This window comes from Otolemur garnettii, unplaced genomic scaffold (assembly GCF_000181295.1).
Source record: "Otolemur garnettii isolate 467f Iridium unplaced genomic scaffold, OtoGar3 scaffold00062, whole genome shotgun sequence".
NCBI classification, from domain to species: domain Eukaryota; kingdom Metazoa; phylum Chordata; class Mammalia; order Primates; family Galagidae; genus Otolemur; species Otolemur garnettii.
This window is the reverse complement of record NW_003852457.1, coordinates 2577755-2596527: the sequence shown is the minus strand read 5'-3', so window position 1 is coordinate 2596527 and position 18773 is coordinate 2577755. Positions and strand designations below refer to the sequence as shown.

Genomic DNA, 18773 nt, shown 5'->3' with positions numbered 1-18773 from the left:
AAGGGTTAAGATAGGGAGCACAAGTTAGAACCCCACTGAATGCCTTTACTGGGCTGAAAGGGTTAAGATAGGGAGCACAAGTTAGAACCCCACTGGAAGGACGTGGTGAAGAGCATAGACTCTGGTGCCCACCTGCCTGGACGCTGCCCACCCCTGTCCTATCAGGCTGCACCTCTGCCCCTCTGGCTGAGACACACACCCCTCTGGGCCTTCCTTCTTTCATCTGTAAAATGAGGATCAAAATGAAAATGACTTTGTAGTTCACTGTTATGAGGACAACCAAGTGAGACAAGGACCCTCCAGGAAGCACAACTTGCAGAACAGATCCCGCTGGTCAAGCTCATGCCACTTAGCAGAGGCTGAGGCTTGCTTGGCCGTGCATTTCAGACAGGCAGGACTCTGAGCTTGTCACATTCATAGGGTTCAACGACAGCTTCCCTCGTGTGCCAGACCACTTGGCAGTTTCCCAGTTGACAAATTCTCACTAAATCTCAGCTTGAATCTAGATACTGAGTGCAGCCTTCAGCAGCCCCGAAAGTCCACAGCCTCGGGGGTTCACATAGCGGCAGCTAGTCAGTCAAAGGCTCTCCTGAAGGTGCTGAAAGGCCAGCTGTGTTTCCTGACCAGCACAGGCTCCCCTGTGGCTCTAACACAAGCCGAAATAGATGAAGCGCCTCTTTGGAGCTCCAGGCCTGCCCTGCACGCTCCCTTAGAGAGTGAGGACACCCTCAAAGGGGCTGAAACCACAGACCTGGGTCCTTAGCAGGAAGAAATAGTGGGGATATATTTTCCCAGATCATGCATGCCAAATTAGAGTTCACCGTATCTTCAAAATGCTTTTGTGAAAGAACATTCCAGATGGAAGGCAATCATCTTCTTTGTATGATTTTAAAAGTTCCATCTTTCTCCTGGCATCCACCAGTGTGTCACTCAAGTAAAGCAGCCGCCTGGAACTTCCCTTCACAACCATCAGTGTCAGGCCCTGAGCCCCGGGCTGGCAGGCTCCACCTGTGAGCTGGCTGGGCTGGGCCTCAGAGCCAGTCTGAGCAGCAGCCCTTTACGTCAGCAGTGGTGCTGCTGGTGCAAGTGTGTTTCTTCCTGTCTGTTCCTATGCCTTCCCCCATCCTGGTAGCTGTCCCAGGAGCCAACCTCTGCGATCTCATTGCCCATCCTTTCTGCTGTCCACGGTTCTGGCAGGAGATCTGGGCTACAGGGAAGGGACGGGCCTAGATACTGAAAGTGCCAGGCTATGGGACTGTGCCAGGCCAGGAGAGTCAGTCCCCTGCCCCAGATCCCTGCCCCAGACCAGGAGGACCACCAGGCTCCTTCTACAGCTGGCAGCCTCTCTGGTTGCTGAGGACAGGCCCTTCCCACCTCTCGCTGTCCCCAGCCCCGGAGGACCTCCCCACCATCCATCAGTTGCCCAGGCAGTGTCCACACTCTACCACTTGCCCTTTCTTTCTTTCTTTTTCTTTATCTGGCTGTGCTCAGAGAGGGACTGGCCACACAGGAACATAGGACAGGTTTGTAGGCATGACGGGCAGGAACGGATGGATGGACAGAGGGATGGATAGATGTGTCATCGCTAACGCCACCATCTCCTTTCTAATCTTACAACAATGGTGAACAAGAAAGCTTGAGGTTCCAGTCTGACTCCTCCTCCCACGGAGGCGCTCTGGAGTGAGCACGCACCTTCCGCAGACGTGTGCAGGTACAGCCCAGCCCGCAGAAAACTGACTTTACAAAAAAGCGACTAATGATAACGGATGATGGGGATGAGAGCAAGAAGCTCCTACCTTTTCACCTTGGTCGCCTTTCAGTCCTGGAAGTCCCAGTTCGCCTTTTTCTCCCTATAGTAAAAGATAAAATTAGAAAACATTAGGAGCCAAACTGAGCTTGATCCCTGCCCTTTCCAGGTCAGAGCTACATGACCTTGGGATAGAGAGAGATACACCCGCCCTTGCCAGAGCACTAAAGCAGGCACGCTGAGGTCTAACTCGAAGGGCCATCCAGTCATTAAGTGGGAAGCCACTAACCCCCACCTGGTACCTGACAGGGGGCGCCTGGCCCCCGCCTTCCCATCCCCCAGTCACCATCCTTTGCTGCAGCTCATGGACCCGGGCAGTCCCCTCCCCCCAACCCCCTTCCATCCCCCCTTGGGGGCACACCCATCACCCACCACCTCCCTGTAAGGAACAGAGACTCCAACGAGCCGCTTTCCATGGGCACAGGTGAGGGCGGGGAGGAGGAAGCTGCCACACTCACCGGGTCTCCTTTCTCTCCCCGCAAGCCCGGGAAGCCTGGAGCACCAGGGAGGCCAGCTGCCCCCTGTGAAGACAGTACGTTCCTGGTGTCTCTGAACAGCTTTCCCTGGGGGACACCCTCCTAGGCCAGGCCGTGGGCCCTGTGCCCACCAGTCCCTTTCTCCACCCCTAAGCACCGTCTGGCTTTGCAGGAGCCATGTGGAAAACAGTGCAGTGGGGAAAGGGGGACCCAGACACTTTATCCACGGGGCCCAGCTCTCGCGCACTCTGACCGTTCCTTTCCTGAGAACCCCTATTTTGTCTCTTGGTGTCCAACTCCTCCCCATTCTATACGACTCAGCCACAAAGTCCTAGACCATCCCTGAGTCTGAAAAGCCCTCTCCTCTGCCCAACACCACATGCCACCCCTCACTACGCCTGTCCAATTGTCCCTCAACGTCCAGTTTACCCGGTTCCTGGCTGTGACCAACATAGTGACAGATGTGTAGAACACACTGACAATCACTGAACAAATAAATGAATGTACAAAAGGGACAGAGGGAGCTCTCAAAGAACAGGGCTTGTTCCTCTGGGCAACCACGAATGCATAAATGAATGAAGAAAGGCACGAACAAACTGACCTTCTCTCCAGGTCGGCCTGCCAGGCCCTGCTCCCCGACTTCACCCTGGAGGTGGAATAATGGGCACTCCATTACCTTTCACTCACACCCAGCTGGGCCCACACAGCCCAGCACCTGCCGGACATGGCCCTTCATTCTCACACATGCAGCATGGGGGCGGGATCAAGAGTCATGGGCTCTGAAACCAAAGCAGCAGTATTTCTGCAGAGAGGGGTTCCACATTCCCCATGTTGATTTATTTCTTCCCCAAGAAGCAACTCCTGGGATTGTCTCCCAGAGTTTGTACAGATTGAATCTGTTCATCCTGAGCCTAAACACTTGTAATTCAAAGCAAGAGGGGCCAACACGGGACTCCCAGATCCACCTGACGCTGAGTCTTACTAGTGTTAGGGAAGCCAGGACTCCACTCTCGTCCCTACGATGAAGCAGAAGCTGGAAAAGGACTTTGTTCAAGGCAACGGGGTGTTCCCAAGACTCCTGTCCATCCCTCTGCTCAGACACAGTCTCAGAGTGAGGAGAGAGGCACACTTCTCCCCTCCCACGGTGTGTTACAGTGAAAGCCAGCCTTGGGTGACATCCTGTTAAACCTTGGAGCTTACATTACATACACCCCAAAGTGATGCGATTCTTATAGATTGCAAGTTGTGTCCTCAGCCATTAGGTTCTTGCTATGCCCTGAAGGTATCCCCCCAAATTCACATGTTTAAATATTGTCTGCAATGTGGCAGTAGTTAAGAGGCAGGGCCACAGGGAGGGGATCAGCTCGCCAGGGCTCCACCATCATGAATGGGATTAGTGTCCTTGTGAAAAAGACTGCGAAACCCTTTAGCCTTTCCACCATGTGTGAGGACAAAGATATAAAGTGTCATTCATGAAGCAGAGAGCCCTCACTGTCCCCAAATCTGCTGGCACCTTGATCCTGGAGTTCCCAGCCTGCAGTACTCTGAGGAGTGAGGGTATGTTGTTTATAAATTACCCCATCAAAAGTATGTTGTCACAGAAGCCTGAAGGGACTAGGGGAGTTCCCAAGGAGCACTTTGTGGTCACGCTGATGTACAGGACACAGGACCAGAAGGGCTCTATCCTGATCCCAGGGCGCTGGGCTGCTGTGCTTACCAAGTCACAAGTCACCCTAGCCAAGAAGTACAAAGTGGTGGTGAGAGATTATAATTTTTAAGCAATGGTGTTGCTCTTTAAAATCACCAACTTCTCTAATGGTAATTTTTTTCTAGTATTCATTATGCTATTTAGTAAAACCTTTTGTGTAGATTTCACAGAGAACTGTGGTTTTCTAATAAGTGAGCGAGCCCAGGGACAGAGGAATGAGTGAGCAGGTGGTGTGCACGCAGGTGCGGATTGTCCCTGGACTGGCCAGACGCAGCTGGGAGTGAGGTCCAGCACCCCCGCGCCACCAGACTGGAAGAACACGAAACAAAAGTCACCCAGAGCGTCTCATAGCATAAGCGCATGGTTCCTCCTGGAGCGCTGGTGTCGGGATGGGAAGTGGCATCTGAAGTCAGCACATTTTGAAATTCTGGACACATTCCAGTGCTCCCATCAATTCCTGGTGTTTATAAGCACAATTAGCAAGAATTGCTCTAAGTAGAGTTGTGCAAATACTCGTCACTCAAATTGCTGCTTTAAATCTGCGGGGATGAAAACACGTTCGCAGAGGGAACGGCTCTTCCATACTGAGACGGGGAAGCAGCTGAGTTTGGTCAGAAAAAAAAGTGCTGAAGACATCAGCAGTGCCCCTGAATTTGTGTTGTGAACCCCAATCCCAAGGCACATGGAATGGCCAGGAGTCCTGAATTCCTGACCAAGCCCCAGAATGCCAGTGTCTCTGCTCATGCTACAAACAACTCCACTCCCTGGATAGACTCTGCGAATCTGCCATCTATGACTTGTTTGTGATCATGTTGGAAAATAATCTGTGTCTTTGGTTGGCACTTTGTCCAAATAGGGTAACAAGGCCCCGCACGCCAGGTCACTTCTAGGACTATGGCAGTGCAGGTAAAGTGTCAGAACTGCAGGAAGTTCAATTTTAAACTTTTCAGAGAAACGCTTCAAACATAGAGCCCTCGAACTGCACCACGATGACCTGGGAGAGACGTTTGGATCCTTCAGCCACTAGTGACTATCGGAAATGTAACACATGCAGACTGAAAACGAGAGAAATCCCCAAGGATGCCCTGAATTTCATCCGATAGTTCTCATAATCGATCACAGCAAACCCGACAGGAACAGAACACATTGTTTCCCTACTGAACAGAAAGTTGAAATTTATCCAGTATAAACCTGGAAGTGAAGGGGATCTCTGAAAAGTAAAAATCAGCCCTGTCTATTACTCAGAGGAACTCTCTGAAAATGGGGGGGCAGCCCTGCAGTGAACAGTTAGAAATGAACTAAGCAAAGCCTGGGGCCAGAGAACGTTAACAGAGGAATGAACTTATCAAAGTCAGAGGGAACCCTGCAGGCTGAGAGAGGGCATCTTGAGAAGGTGGGGACAGCCGTCTTTCCTGCAGAGTGGATGACACTGTGTCCGAGACGGATTCTAGAATCACCACCTTCCACAACAGGGGTTGATCTTGCACCAGCATCTTATCTCTAGTGCCAGCCAGGACCAGGGTAGGAGACTCTGACGCTCCCCAGGACACTGGCTTTGAAGGATTCACAGGAGGGTGGAGAGGGGTTGCTGGGACCATGCAGTTTGGTTTCTGGCCTGCTTTCCAGCCCATGGGGCCCAGTAAAGATGTGAAGTGGAGATTAAGTAAGAAGGTCACACTAGATGAAAGCAGCTTTTAGGTAGACAGGAAGTAGAAGTGGGCAGCCAGTTCCACCCCCTCACTGTCCAGCCTCATCTTAACTTTGTAGAGCTTTTTGTATCTTCAATAAACTGTGAATATTTTAACGTGGCCTGGACTCTTCATTTCATCCTGACCGTCCCCTCCGCTCGGATGAGTGTGTCCACTGAGAGCCATTGGCCAGGGTGCTCCCAGGTGTGGCTGGCAGGCCTCCCCGGAAGGTGTGCAGACGGATTGTCCGTGAGGGTGGCAACCACTTCCAGGTTTATACTGGATAAATTTCAACTTTTAGTCAGCAGGGAAACAATCTGTAATGTTCTCACTGGGTTTGCTGTGATCGATTATGAGAATTATCGGATGAAATTCAGGGCATCCTTGGGGATTTCTCTCGTTTTCAATCTGCATGTGTTATATTTCCAATAGTCACTACTGGCTGAAGGATCCAAACGTCTCGCCCAAGTCATCCTGGTATAGTTCTAGTGTTCTGTGTGTGAAGAGCACGGGGGGCCCAGGGTTGTGACCTGGGTTCTCAGTGCCTAGAGTCCAGGAAGCCGGAGTTTTGGAGTGGCTCCGGGCAGCACTCACTCCACATTTTGTGCAAACCCAGTGTGCTTGAGGTAGCAGGAGTGCCACTGAATCTGGGCTTTTTCAGCTGTATTTTATCTCCTAAGGAATGACTGTGTTATGCACAGTGACACAACAGGGGACATTTGCCCACATGCACCTGGCCACTAAATAGAACACCTGAGACATACCCTCCTCTGAGGTCAGCACTGCCACTGTGCAGAGTCCAGGCCACTCCTGAGCTACTAACCCAGTAAGCCCTGGCTGAAGACAGAAGCACCTGACTGCAGGCAGGCAGTGGGAGACAGGAGTGACTAAGACCCAGTCACTGACTGGATTGTTCATCCCTGGGAGAATGGGAGCCCTGCAGGCAGGGACAGGAGGAGCAGATGACCCACGCAGCCTCTCGTCTGGAGAAGCCATTTCCCAGAACCGCAGGAGCCTGTGCATCTCCACACACATGTGCACACATGCAGCACAGACACACACACCCCATGCATGCAACCCAGCCCTCCCTAGTCTGTTCTGAGCCCAGGCCAGACTTGAGGGAGGCCTCAGAGCTAAACACGGCAAGGCCACCCACAAGGATAGCTTCAGGGGGAAGCAGCCGTCCCCAGAGGGAGTCTTGGCAAAGGGACAGTCATCACCACAGGGCACTCAGGGCTCTTTACTCTCAAATTCCATGCTGAGGAGCCCTGTCTCCCTCAGACCCCTTCTCACATTTCCCCCCCCCAAGCCTCTGGCTGTCCGTAGGGCTCAGCCACTGGGAAACACTGGAGGTAGCCGGTACAAAGCTGAGAGGAGGACAGAGCCAGAGTGCTCAGTGTGTTTGTCCCCCGCTCCCTCCCTACCAGGACAACCTCTGGGCCACACAGTCACAGGAGTGACTCCTCCTCTAGCCACAGGTCTCTCCAGACTGCAGAGCCATAGCCTCCTCGACCCCTCTGTCCTGGAGGTGGTGGTGGCCCCAGCCTCACCCTCTGTTGCCATTCCAGATTAGAGCCCCTTGGCCCTGCCCATGCCCACCCCTTTGCAATGTTCCTTTTTATTTTCTGCAGTGCCAGCATACAGGCTCCACTCGTGAACAGTGGAAACTCGCACACAGCCCCAAATGCACCAGCAGTCACCAGCTTAGTGGGAGGGAGGCGGAGTCCGTACCCTGAGGCCAGGCTTCCCGGGCAGACCATCCTCCCCTCTTCCTCCTGGCTCCCCCTGCAAGGAACACAGAGCAGACTTTAGAGGAGACGCAAGGTGGGTTCAACACACCTGTTGCTAGTTATAGATTGGTAAGGATCACAACTGCTTGTACTTGGGTGGTTTTGGACTTCTGAAATTCTATGTGGTCATCGCACACGGCAGCTCATCTCACGTCCTGAACTCCTTACTCAACAGCTCTGATGCTGACTTATAAAAATATAATTTAGCAGAATTGGTGCATTTTCCTTCTTGAGAGATTTAGAGCAAGGAAGAATGGCGTGGTTAGCCATTTATCCTTTATCTTGGGAGAGAAGGGAGAAGGATGTAGAATACTGAGAGAAAATGCCCATAAAATTAAGTCCATCTTTACTGTATATTTTGTCATGAAATAGTTGAGTTTCTTAGTCTGCTTATTGTAAAGAACAGCAAAGTTCCTAGAATATTAAGAAGTCATTTTTAATAGCGGCCTTTCGGGGACTTTAGTAAGCATTGTGAGCCTGTGTATGTTCCCTGTGAAAGAGTAAAATTCATCTGCAAAGCCGTGTTGTCTAGTTAGATAACTGTACACTTGAAGGCTTTACACTCTATTTATTTCCCAGTGCTATGATATCTAACTTCCGACTTTTACCTTGATAACCCTACTAGAGTAAGCCCCACTCGAGTATGTCTAACACTGAAGTCCCTTATTGTGTTAAGTAAGGGTATCTAAAAGTGTTTCCTCCTTGAAAATAAAATAAATACATATTTTTAACAGATTAACCTTAAAGCCCAAGGCTTCCAAATCCTTCCCCAGTTATTTAAGTGGAAATAAAGACTCCCACACCTGACTTGTAATCCAAACTTTTCAGCTGAGTCCTGATCCACAGCTCAGGCAACCGACTTATTTTAAAATTCCCAACAATCAAGAATTTCTGTTGCTTCTGTGATTTGGGCTCCCAAACAGATGCCAAGCTCGTGAGGACCAACCTTGGATCCTGGCAGGCCTGGTGGTCCATTCAACCCATCCTTTCCAGGTGGTCCCTGGGCCAAGAGAGAAGAAATAAAATGAAAATAAAAAGGCATTGTTAGGAAAGTGTTGCACTAAGATCTTTTAAACCCGGACCTGATTTTATGACCAGAGACCAGGAGGCTCAGGGCGTCCGCTGCCCACAAGCTACTATAGTGCCCGTGCTCCCCGTCAGACCCTGTCCCCTTCTCATATTCTCTTATGACCGAGTCACATATCACCATCTGGTTCATGTCTAATTCCAGCACCCTGGCCAGGCCTGGTGGGCTGGGGTTCAGGGGGCCAAGACATCTTTGGAACCACCTTCTGATGGCTTCATTTCTACCCTCAGCTTCCTAGAGGCCCCTGGGGACAACACTGTCCACAGCACTCCATCTCTCCTCTCCAGGATCTGGTTGCCACCTGTGTCCCTCCTCCAAGCCTTACTCCCTCCCTCTTGTCTTCAAAAGCACAAGAATTCAGTCTGTTGGCGTGGCCTGGCATCACTGCCTTTCATTCCTGTGACCACAGTGAGGAGGTCCCTGCTGCGTTTCCAGTGCAAGGTGCCTCCTCTACCACCATCCTTACCAACCACATGGCAGGGACACGTGTCACCAGGCTCTCTGCAGGTGAAGAGCTGAAGGCTCCTAAGGGTGAGTGGCTTACATGAGGTCATAGGGTGAGTGCTGGAGACCCACAGAGTTCAACATGTTAACTGCCATGTGAGTTGTATTTAATTTATGCTGGTTTTGAGCCTGGGGCCTTGTGAAGCATATGTAACTCACAAGTCTCTTGACCTAATAAAACACGGTATCCCCAAGCAAAACCTTTCTCTAAAGTGGCAGCCAAGGTGTTAAACCCAGGCCCCGCCTCCAAGCCCTTCCCTTCCAGACACTCTGCAGGCCTTAAGTGGTACATCTGGTCCACACACACACTCACTCACCCATCACTGCCGCCAAGGAAACCGTCTCCCCCTGAGAGTTTCCCATGTGCTCGTGCTTTAGCAGCTATTAGCATGACTCAGAAGTTTTGTACCTGGTGATTCTTCACCCACAAAACCTACTGCCCCCAATTTAAAACTCGCTTCTCCCTGGGTCTCCAGCCTGGACTGGTGACTATTAAAAACAGAGCTCCAGCTGCACACAGCAGGTGTCCAGGAAGCTAAGGCCTCTGGAGGGCGGGAGGATGGGCTTGTACCTGGGTGGGGGTTGGAAAGTCACTTGGATCCATTAAAGCACGATCTTGACCAAGAGCAAAGAATGAAGCCAGAAGCCGTGTTCCCAGCCTTCCGTGGCTGCAGCCTTATTGTGACAGCCTGTGGGTGCCTCTGACTATCTTTTCTTCTTCTCGTGATACCCTCCCCTCTTCTGAATGTTCACCCTAATGGAAATACTTTTTGATGAACCCTTTAGCTCAGATGAGATTGTCAGTGTGTTTGAACTTTCAGATGGTCCTATCACCTGCATAAAGTGTTTGTTGGTGACGTTGCAGTTGTGTGTCCTAGGAATGTTTGTTGGTGATGGCACAGTTGACTGTGTGTCCCAGGAACATTGGTTGGTGATGATGAGCACACCTGGTGTGGCATTCCTTCGGCTGTGCATCAGTTCACCTGAGTGTACATCAGAACCCTGGATTTGCATCCTTGGGGAGTTCCCCAAGGGAGAACTAGGGGAAGGAAGCCTCTGGAAATGAAGAGGAGGCTTCCCTGGGGGCGACAGTGGAGTTCAGCCAGGACTCAGCCACACGGCACCAGAGTGCTCCCCATCTGCCCCCACCATTCTGCCCTGAAGAGCTGCACCCACCATGGCAAGGAGATATGCCTACCCTGAACTGTGCCTCCCATTGGGGACACACTAAAGTTTGCTGAGCTGCGCTCAAAGGACTTAAAAGAAATGAGAAGGTCCCCTGAGACACACACACACCCCACACAGAGTCACTCGGTTTGACACATGCGCAAACACAATCAGGATGGTAACAGAAGCTGCCACACCCGCCTTTCCTTGCACCTCCCTAAATGTTGCTTCTGGGCCCCTCAGGTTAGCTCTTAAGCACAAGCGGCCCTGCCCCCAATGGCCAGGGCTTTTGAACATGTCTTTGGGTGACATGGGCAAGGCCAGTGGCCTGGGGAGAGTGGCCAGGGTGCACAGGGAAGAGCCTCAGCAGGCAGAGCAGAGAACAAGGACATTTCTGCAGAAGGAAGACTCCAGCTGAGTGCTGGGCCTTGGTCCTTACTGACCAAGGAGTCCTCAGCTCTGGGAGGGCAGCCCCAGGCCGACTGCCGGGGCCCCATCATTCCTGACTGAGCAGGGGTAGGAAGATGCATGGAGACACTCACCGCAGGCCCGGGAGGCCCAGGCTTCCCCGGGAAGCCAATCTCTCCAGGTAAACCCTGAAAGGAGAACACATGGAAAGTTTCAGTGTCAGCTGTCTGGAGACCAGATAAGTGGCCGAAAGTCCTTCCCTGCACAGGCCCAGGTCTCTGGCTCTGAGAAGGGCATGGGGCCTCTGCCATCCTCACTCCAGACACTGTGAAACACAGAGTTGCAAGTCCATGGCTTCTCTGGTTGCATCAGGGCCCCGTCATATTTACTGCCGTCTGGTAGGATGGACAGAACTGCCTCCTCTTCTAATCATGGGTGAGCTCCACCCAGGGACAAGGGTGGTTTCTGTCCCTTATGCCTAATTTAGGACATTTTCCCAGGGGTCCACTGAAAAATGGGAGTAGTGAGATGCTGACAGCCACTGTCCCTGGTGCTCTGTTTTGCCTCAAAGCCTTAGCACAATCTATTAAAGACACGGGACAGGGAAGCCCAGGCTACATTCTATACCACATCTCCAGAGCAGCCAATGGAAGCTTTGAATTGGCTGGAGAGATCTCCCAGTGTAAGGGACCCAAGGTCTCAGAGTCCAGAGGCTTGGGGGTGTCTGCACATGGGGGCCCTCCCATTTGTGCTTTTGCACTATACCCAGGGAGAGAAAACACAACACAAAGCCACAAAACCCCCATCTAAATGCCCCTTGAGAAGAAGCCAACCCCAGTCTTACCGGGGGACCTCCAGGTCCAGGGGGGCCTGGGACTCCAGATGGTCCTGGAGGGCCCTGTGAATAAAGAGCATGGATTGTCGGTTACAGAAGTGCCCAGATCAGCCTCCTGGGGACGGCTGCCATGGAGAGAGACAAAGGGAAGGGGACGTGACGGTGAGGTGGCAACTTTATTTGTCGTGTCTTCTTTTTCAAACAAAAAGAAACAAAAGCAAAAAGGAAAGATTTGAAGTAAATTTGCAAAATGCTAACATGAATCACGTTTGGGTGATGGGTATACGACCAGCCGTGTGTCATCTAATCTGCTATATGTTTAAAATACTTGAACACACGTGCGCGCAGCAGGCTAACCTCTTAACAAGGATCTTGTGGAAAAGTGGTTCCCAATTATGAGTTGTACCCGGCAAAGAGCTGATGTCAGTGTCATAACCACTGGGGGTGAACAGTGCAGGTCTCAGCCTGGACTCTCTGACTCGGGGTGAACAGTGACAGTCTCAGCCATGACTCTCTGACTCAGGGGGAACAGTGACCATCTCAGCCTAGACTCGCTGACTCAGGGTGAACAGTGCAGGTCTCAGCCTGGACTCTCTGACTCTGGGCTTGGACATGGGGTAGGTAGGGCCGGGCATCTGCACTTGTGAAAGTCTTCCTGCTGACTCTCTGCAGACCTCGACTCAGACATTATTTCCACTATTCATGGCTGTGCTTACACTTAGGGTACCCTCAGCACCCTGCCACAGAAGAAGGCACATTAGTAAACAGAGACTAAGGTGGCTCTGGTCCTGACTGAGGGTGAGGGTGGGCAGGGGAGAAGCAGCAGATGGTCATCATGTAGACCAGGACCAGGGACCAAATAAAGCCAGGAGCACAGGGCAGGCAGTGGCCCCTGAGTTCCAAGACAGCACAGGAACTGACCCACTGGCCAAAGGTACAAAGGCAGGGGCACCAGGTGCATGAAGGGTGAAGGCCGCACTGCTCAGGAATTGAGGTTTGAGGCACAGCCAGCATTTCCATGTGGGAGCAGCATGGGCTGCCCAGGCCAAGATCAAGGCCTCAGGTGCCAGGATGAGGATTCGAGACTTCCTGTGTAGTCTTAGAGGAACTGAGAGTGCCCAGGAAGCCATGAATTGGCCACATGTGTGTTTACAAAAGCATCTGGAGGAGGCAGGGTGGTGGTTACAAGCCGAAACTGGCTGTCACCACACAGGACCCCGAGAGGGGGCATGGACTCAATGCCCTGGGAACAGATAGGGCCCCACCAGCCCCCGCCCAGGGCCCACTCATTCAGCATCCAGTCACTCCACAGCTGAAGCAGCTTGGTGGCTCCAGTTTTCTAAGGAGTAAGGCTTCTCCAGGCGTGTTCACACCTCCCTGTTTCCTCCCTCATTGCCCATCACTGCCGACACTGTCCTGGGGGCAGAATGCTTCTGTCTGCTCAGCCTGCTTCTGCACTTGCCCTCCCCGCCTCCCTTCTTGGCTGTCTCCACCATTCTGAGAGCATTTCTAATTCCCACCAACTCCCAAGTGGATGAATCTCTCCCTGCTTGATGCCCGAGACCGCACACCTGCTCATCTGCCCCATACACCCTTCAGGCAGGGCCGGCTCTTCCCTCTGCCCAGACTCAGCCCCAGCAGGTGCTCAGCCCGTGCAGTAGGAGCGCTACCATGCGGCCACCAGAGGGCGCCGAACACTACAAAACGGCAGGGCCGTGTGGGGAGCTGTTCTCCGTCCTCCCTTTGGTGGCACCAGTGAGTCAACAGAGGCACAAGTAGAAACCCTTCACCGCATAGGACTCTGCCAAGCACTGGGACCTGGTATTCTCTGGAGTTCGCTCAATCTGTAGCATCTGCTTTCCTGGGCGACATGTGCTCTCAGTGGGAGCAGCTGAGGGTCTGGGCAAGGTGACGGTGCCCTGAGCAGGTCCAATCTGGTCCTCCCGGAGGCATGAGGCCCCAGGGAGGCTTTGCCTCAGCCCCGCTGACTGCAACGTGATCCCCGAGGGTCTCCCAGCACTCCAGCCCTGCAGAGCTTACCCCAGCACCCGCCCCAACCCTGAAGCTCCCCCTCTCTAGCCATCTGGGAGCCCTCAGTTCTCCTCCCTCTTTCCATTCTCCGCAATGCTGTGGCCTGGGGTGTGAGGGGTTCCAGGTCGCAGCCTTCTGACCTGCCCAGCACTCTGACCCCCTTCCCTGCCTCTCGCTCCTTGTGAATACCCTGGCATGCCGCATTTGCTGCGATTAGAGTCTCATAGCCAGTTAGAGTTGAGAGGTGTCTAATGATCACCTGCGGAAACTGAACCTCCTTGTTTGACAATAAACAATACTGAGGCCCAGAGAGGGTCAGGACCCCTCCTCAGGGCACACAGCTACCCTCTCCAGGGTGAGGGATATGTGGCCCTGCTGCAGGGCCCTGAAACTGTGAACCCACAGTGGGACAGGCCCCTTGGGTAGACTCAGAGGCCACCCACAGGCCAGGCCAGATCCCAGAAGTCAGGAAGTTTGAGCCACCAGGTAATTCTGATGAGCCACCAAGTGTGGGAATTAGTCACCTAGGCCACCCCCACCTACCACACCCACTGCAGCGACAATCCCGTGAGGGTCACAGTGAGAGGGAGGGGGAACCCGCCCCAGCCTGCCTCCAAACACTGATGCCCGGAGCTCCTGCCCCTCACGGCAGGCAGGCCTCATTCATCCCACTCCACAGTGAGGAACCAGGACTTGGAGCAAAACTGCCTAATACATGGGTCACTACAAAAGTTTTGAGACAGACTGTGTTATGGTCCATTATTTCACTTCCAAAAACCCAGCTGACAGCATCTGCTCTGTACCACAGTGGGACTCAGCATCCGTACCCCACAGTGGGACCCCCACCCCTTAACCCACAGTGGGACCCCCACCCCATACCCCACAGTGGGACCCACACCCCTTAACCCACAGTGGGACTCCCACCTCACACCCCACAGTGGGAAGTGGGTGCATAGTCCCCACTTGGGACACGGGGCTCATCCCTCCTGTGCCCCGTCCACCTTTGAATGGTTCTATCTCCTAAAAGACTCTGCACATTAAGGAGAACTAGAACTTAAGGCTTTAAATGCAGGTCAGAAGATCCCTGAGCCCACCTTCCCAGAAAGACCACAGCAGCGGCTCCATGCTGTGCACACCCACTGCAGAGGTTCAACAACGGCTTGTCTGGTACCGTATGCCTGGGAATGAGAGCAATCAAACCTCATAGCTACAGTACCGTTGCCAGAGAGAGAAGAAGGAGGCAAAAGCAGCTGGAAACAGTTGCTAGAAAGTCTAGAAACCATGGCTAGGAGGGATCTTAAGATGGAGCAAAGCGATTTGTTCCCAGCTGCCCTTCCGTTTACAGGGGACGGACTTGTGACCCAGCTGGGATGCATATGGGGGCTGTGGCAAGAACAGGCGTCAGGATGCACTCTTGGCCAGCCCTCCTGCCAGACCCTGCCCTGTTTGCCAGGCTTTCCCTTCTTTAGGCCCCCAGAGACAGGCAGAGACTGCAGACACCTCACAGGTCCCATCTGGCCTCACCCTGGTTACCAGACAGCTCCTGTAGCGCTGGTGAGTTTTTGTCTCAGTTCAGCCATGAGGAGGGTTGGTGGGGCAGAGCCCATGTTCCGGGAGAAACAGGATGCATTGGCTCTTTAGCTCACAGGCTAGGACAGCCAATATACATGCACATGTCCCCAAAGGAAGGGAGAAAGCTTTGTTTTCTCCAGCACCTCCTGTATGCCTGGCATTCCACAAGGCTGCAGGCCTTCATCCACATTGCTCCAGGACACCCTGACTGCACCCACCTCTCCACCCGTGTGCAAGTCCCGGCACCTGAGAGCTCTCAGCCTCCAGGGAGCCAACGGGAGCCCTCTCGGCCACTTCCTATTCACTTCACTGAGGGGCAGCTTCCTGGTCTCTGAAGTGTGGTGGGGAGAGCAGGGAGCATCTCAGAAGGGGGCTGAGCTCAGTGGGGCCCAGCAGGGCCTGAACAGATGGGAGAGAAGAGAAGAAAGGGTGTCACACATGGAAGGAACAGCTGAGCCCAAAGGGGACGTCACACGGTGCACAGGCACAGGGAGCTCAGTGTCGGCAGGGAGGAGACCACAGTGGGGGGAGAAAACATCACACTCGGTCTTTGAGGGGCACAGAAATGACAGAGGTGTTGTAGCAGAGTGACACGGGCAGATCTGTACTTAGAAAGACACATTTCTAAGACGACGTCTAGAAAGAAGAGATAGCAAGAGAGACACCAAGGGGCAGTCACTGGAGAGCAGGAAAGAAGCAGCCTGCACTGGCCCATGGGCAGGGAAGGGGTGGGGGCTGCAGACACAGGGGACAGGGGTAACAAGATGACATGGACACAGCCTGAGACACTGGGAGAGGAGCCTTAAATGGAAAGAGAAGACTCCTCGGGGCAGATTTGTGGGGGTGACGCGTTCAGACGTGGTGTGCTGAGCCGGAGTCTACAGGGCCTGACAGAGACAGAGAGAGGGAGGGAGAGAGAGAGGCACGTCTGAGGCTCACTGGGCACGCATCCGAGGGCCACTGCTCCCATGTGGTCACTGGCTTGGGGCTTCTCCAGCCTTCTCCCTTTTCCAGGGAAGAGACTACTTTGTAACAGGCTAAACATGGTCACAGCTTTCTTAGGGGATGTTCAGCATCTTCCATGGTCTTGGAGGACTTCGCTGTGAAGCTCAGGAACTACCGCTGAGATTGGGCCAACCTTGGTCTTCTCATTAACTGTTTAATTAGGATTCTCATTTCCTGTCCTCTTCTTCTCCTAAAAAGCAAGCTGAACAATACCCCAAACAGAACAGCCATGTGAGGTCGCTCTCAGAGCAGCTCCCCAATGAAGTGGGAAGCCTCACTGCAGAACCACAGGAAAGCAATGCTGGGCCTGTTGTGTATTTTTTCTACATGGACTTGAATGACATTTGGGTTTTCTAACAACTAGGAAGCCCTTATCTCTCCTCCACCTTCCTTCCGTCACCAAAATAAACGAACAAAAAAACACAAAAAGACTTCCAGAAAGCCAATGATTCTACATATTATTATATTATTATCCTTGTATAGATAAGCGTATGGGAGTTTCAAGCCACAGCACTGTTGAGAACTCTCCAAGGTGGTGTGAGCAAGTCCTTCTTATTCTGTGGGCTGAGAGACAACAAGGAGTTTCTATGAAAAAACAGGGCTCTGGTTTGGGGTGACCTGGGCTAAACCCTCACTGACTTCATGCTGCCTCAGTCAATGAAGACCATGGACTTCAGCTCTCAGAGCCTTAACACCCCCGACCATAACAAAAAGGCCAGATTGTTACATGTCGATTAAGGAGGGTATATGAACTAGCCCCAAACACGGGAGGCTTTCACAAATGTCACTTCCCTTTCTTCTCTTTTAATCATTAATAAAATAGCTAAAAAAAAATCTAATTATGAATGAGAGTAACAAATTAGCCAATAGGCTAATTAGCCAATTAACAACAAAATAAGACTGATTTCATTATTACTAATGAAAAAACCTAAGCAACAACTCTACTTCCTAATTAACCAGTAAGTCCAATTATTATTAATAAAACCACATTTGATCCCTGTAATACTACAGTAACTAAATACTTAATAGTAGTAGTAGTATAATGATAATGTGTAAATAACTGATTAACCTAGTGGTCATTAATAAAGAAAAGGCAAATTAATTATTCCCAATAACCACCTATTTTCAATTGGAGTAGATCTGTGAAGTTGGATGGAATTGGGAGGTTCATGGACATTACTTGCATAAATTAACACAACTCTCATGCCTGTCTACCTCTAGAAGTTTCTGCACAGAGCCCCAAGCCTGTGACCCCACCAGTTTCAAGGAACTTGATCAGGAGCACAGCACCAAGCTGGGCTGCCTTTGCACAAACACTTGGCAAGACTAGACCGAGATTGTCATCTTTCTGAAAAGGCTGCCAGGTCACACGAGTCCCCCTGCAAGTATGCCTATATTTATTATAAAATGATCCAGCAGTTAAAGTTTTTCATCTTAAAAAAGGGACACCAAAAGAGAGGGGGCACTCTTCCACTGGCTAAGTCACCCCAAGATCAGGTGCCAGGCACCCCTAGTGCCTGAAGTTACTTTCAAACTATCCAAACCTGCGTCTGCTCAGCTACTGACTCTGTGCCTCCCTCCCTTCCCTCAAAAAAACATGATAAAGGCTCGTGCCCACATTTCCGAGTCCTGAGATTGTCCCTTGCAGGCCTGCAGAAGCAGAAGGCTCCCTTCCCTGGAAACTATGGTAACAAGCTCTTTTCAGTGGCCTTTGTCCTCTGACCTGCTGGCCTCACCTTCCCTGAACACAGAAGTGAATTCCATATACTGTAGGTACTTAATAAATGCCTGTTAAAGGAATAAACCAATGGACGAGACGACAATGCCCAAATACATGGGTGGTGAGCAGGAGACAGAGCCAAGCCCAGGAGAGGTGGCCCACAGGAACATCAGGAAGAATGACCCAGAGGGATGGCAGAGGGCTGCGGGGCAGGCCTGTTAGCTCAGGGAGGCTGACCAGGATGCAGCTGGGAGTCCGTATTGCAGAGGTGTGCTCCAGGGTGCCAGGTGGCGCATATGCAAACTCTATGTTGCCTGGTTCTGAACCACCTGAGATCTCCAAATACTTCAAGGTGCATCATTATTGGCAAACCTCTGTCATGGAAAGCCTGGTAATATTTCTCTCCACAGCCCCAGGCTCTACGTTTGGCATTCAGTAAAGGTTTTCTGGATGAAAGTGACTTCAAAGGTAAAAATGACAGGAGGAAATATATTTTCCAGGGTAGCAAACAAAGAGTTGTAGGAAAAAAATTGTAGTTTTAAAATAATTTGATAGAACTACATTGACAGTGAATTTTAAAATATATGAGTTTTGCTCTCCAAGACAAAAGGGCATAAAACAAAGTCAAAAACCATTCTATTTTTCATTATTAACAGCAAAATGCCACAGTGAATGTGAAAGCTTTAGAAAACTGTGAATTACAATGGATCATACATTCTAATTCTTTGCTGATTCCCGACCCAAATGAGGTATAGAGATGAAATCTCAGACTGCGTCCAAGGTGCCCGCTGTTCACTAACAACTTCACGTCAGCAAACAATAAAAACTGGCTTCTCAGGTGCAGTGTGCACCTTCCTGGTGGGTGCCTCCCTGCCCGGGCACGATGCGTGGGGTGATCAGCACCCCAGGGAGTCCAGTGTGGAGGGGGCGTGCCCAGTCCAGGGTAGTGCCTGGGAGGACCAGGCAGAAGAGCCC

At 51.8% G+C, this 18773-nt stretch overlaps 1 protein-coding gene across 1 annotated transcript in view; it reads right to left on the bottom strand.

Annotated features, from left to right (window-relative positions):
• The window catches only part of COL22A1 (collagen type XXII alpha 1 chain), a 249321-nt gene that overhangs the window by 121489 nt on the left and 109059 nt on the right, over positions 1 to 18773 (bottom strand). Inside the window, exons 23-29 of the mRNA XM_023514966.1 lie at positions 11480 to 11533; positions 10770 to 10823; positions 8416 to 8469; positions 7411 to 7464; positions 2885 to 2929; positions 2266 to 2328; positions 1797 to 1850 (exon numbers count right to left, since the gene is read on the bottom strand). Coding sequence (XP_023370734.1) covers positions 1797 to 1850; positions 2266 to 2328; positions 2885 to 2929; positions 7411 to 7464; positions 8416 to 8469; positions 10770 to 10823; positions 11480 to 11533 — 378 coding nt within the window. The remainder of the gene's footprint in view (positions 1 to 1796; positions 1851 to 2265; positions 2329 to 2884; positions 2930 to 7410; positions 7465 to 8415; positions 8470 to 10769; positions 10824 to 11479; positions 11534 to 18773) is intronic.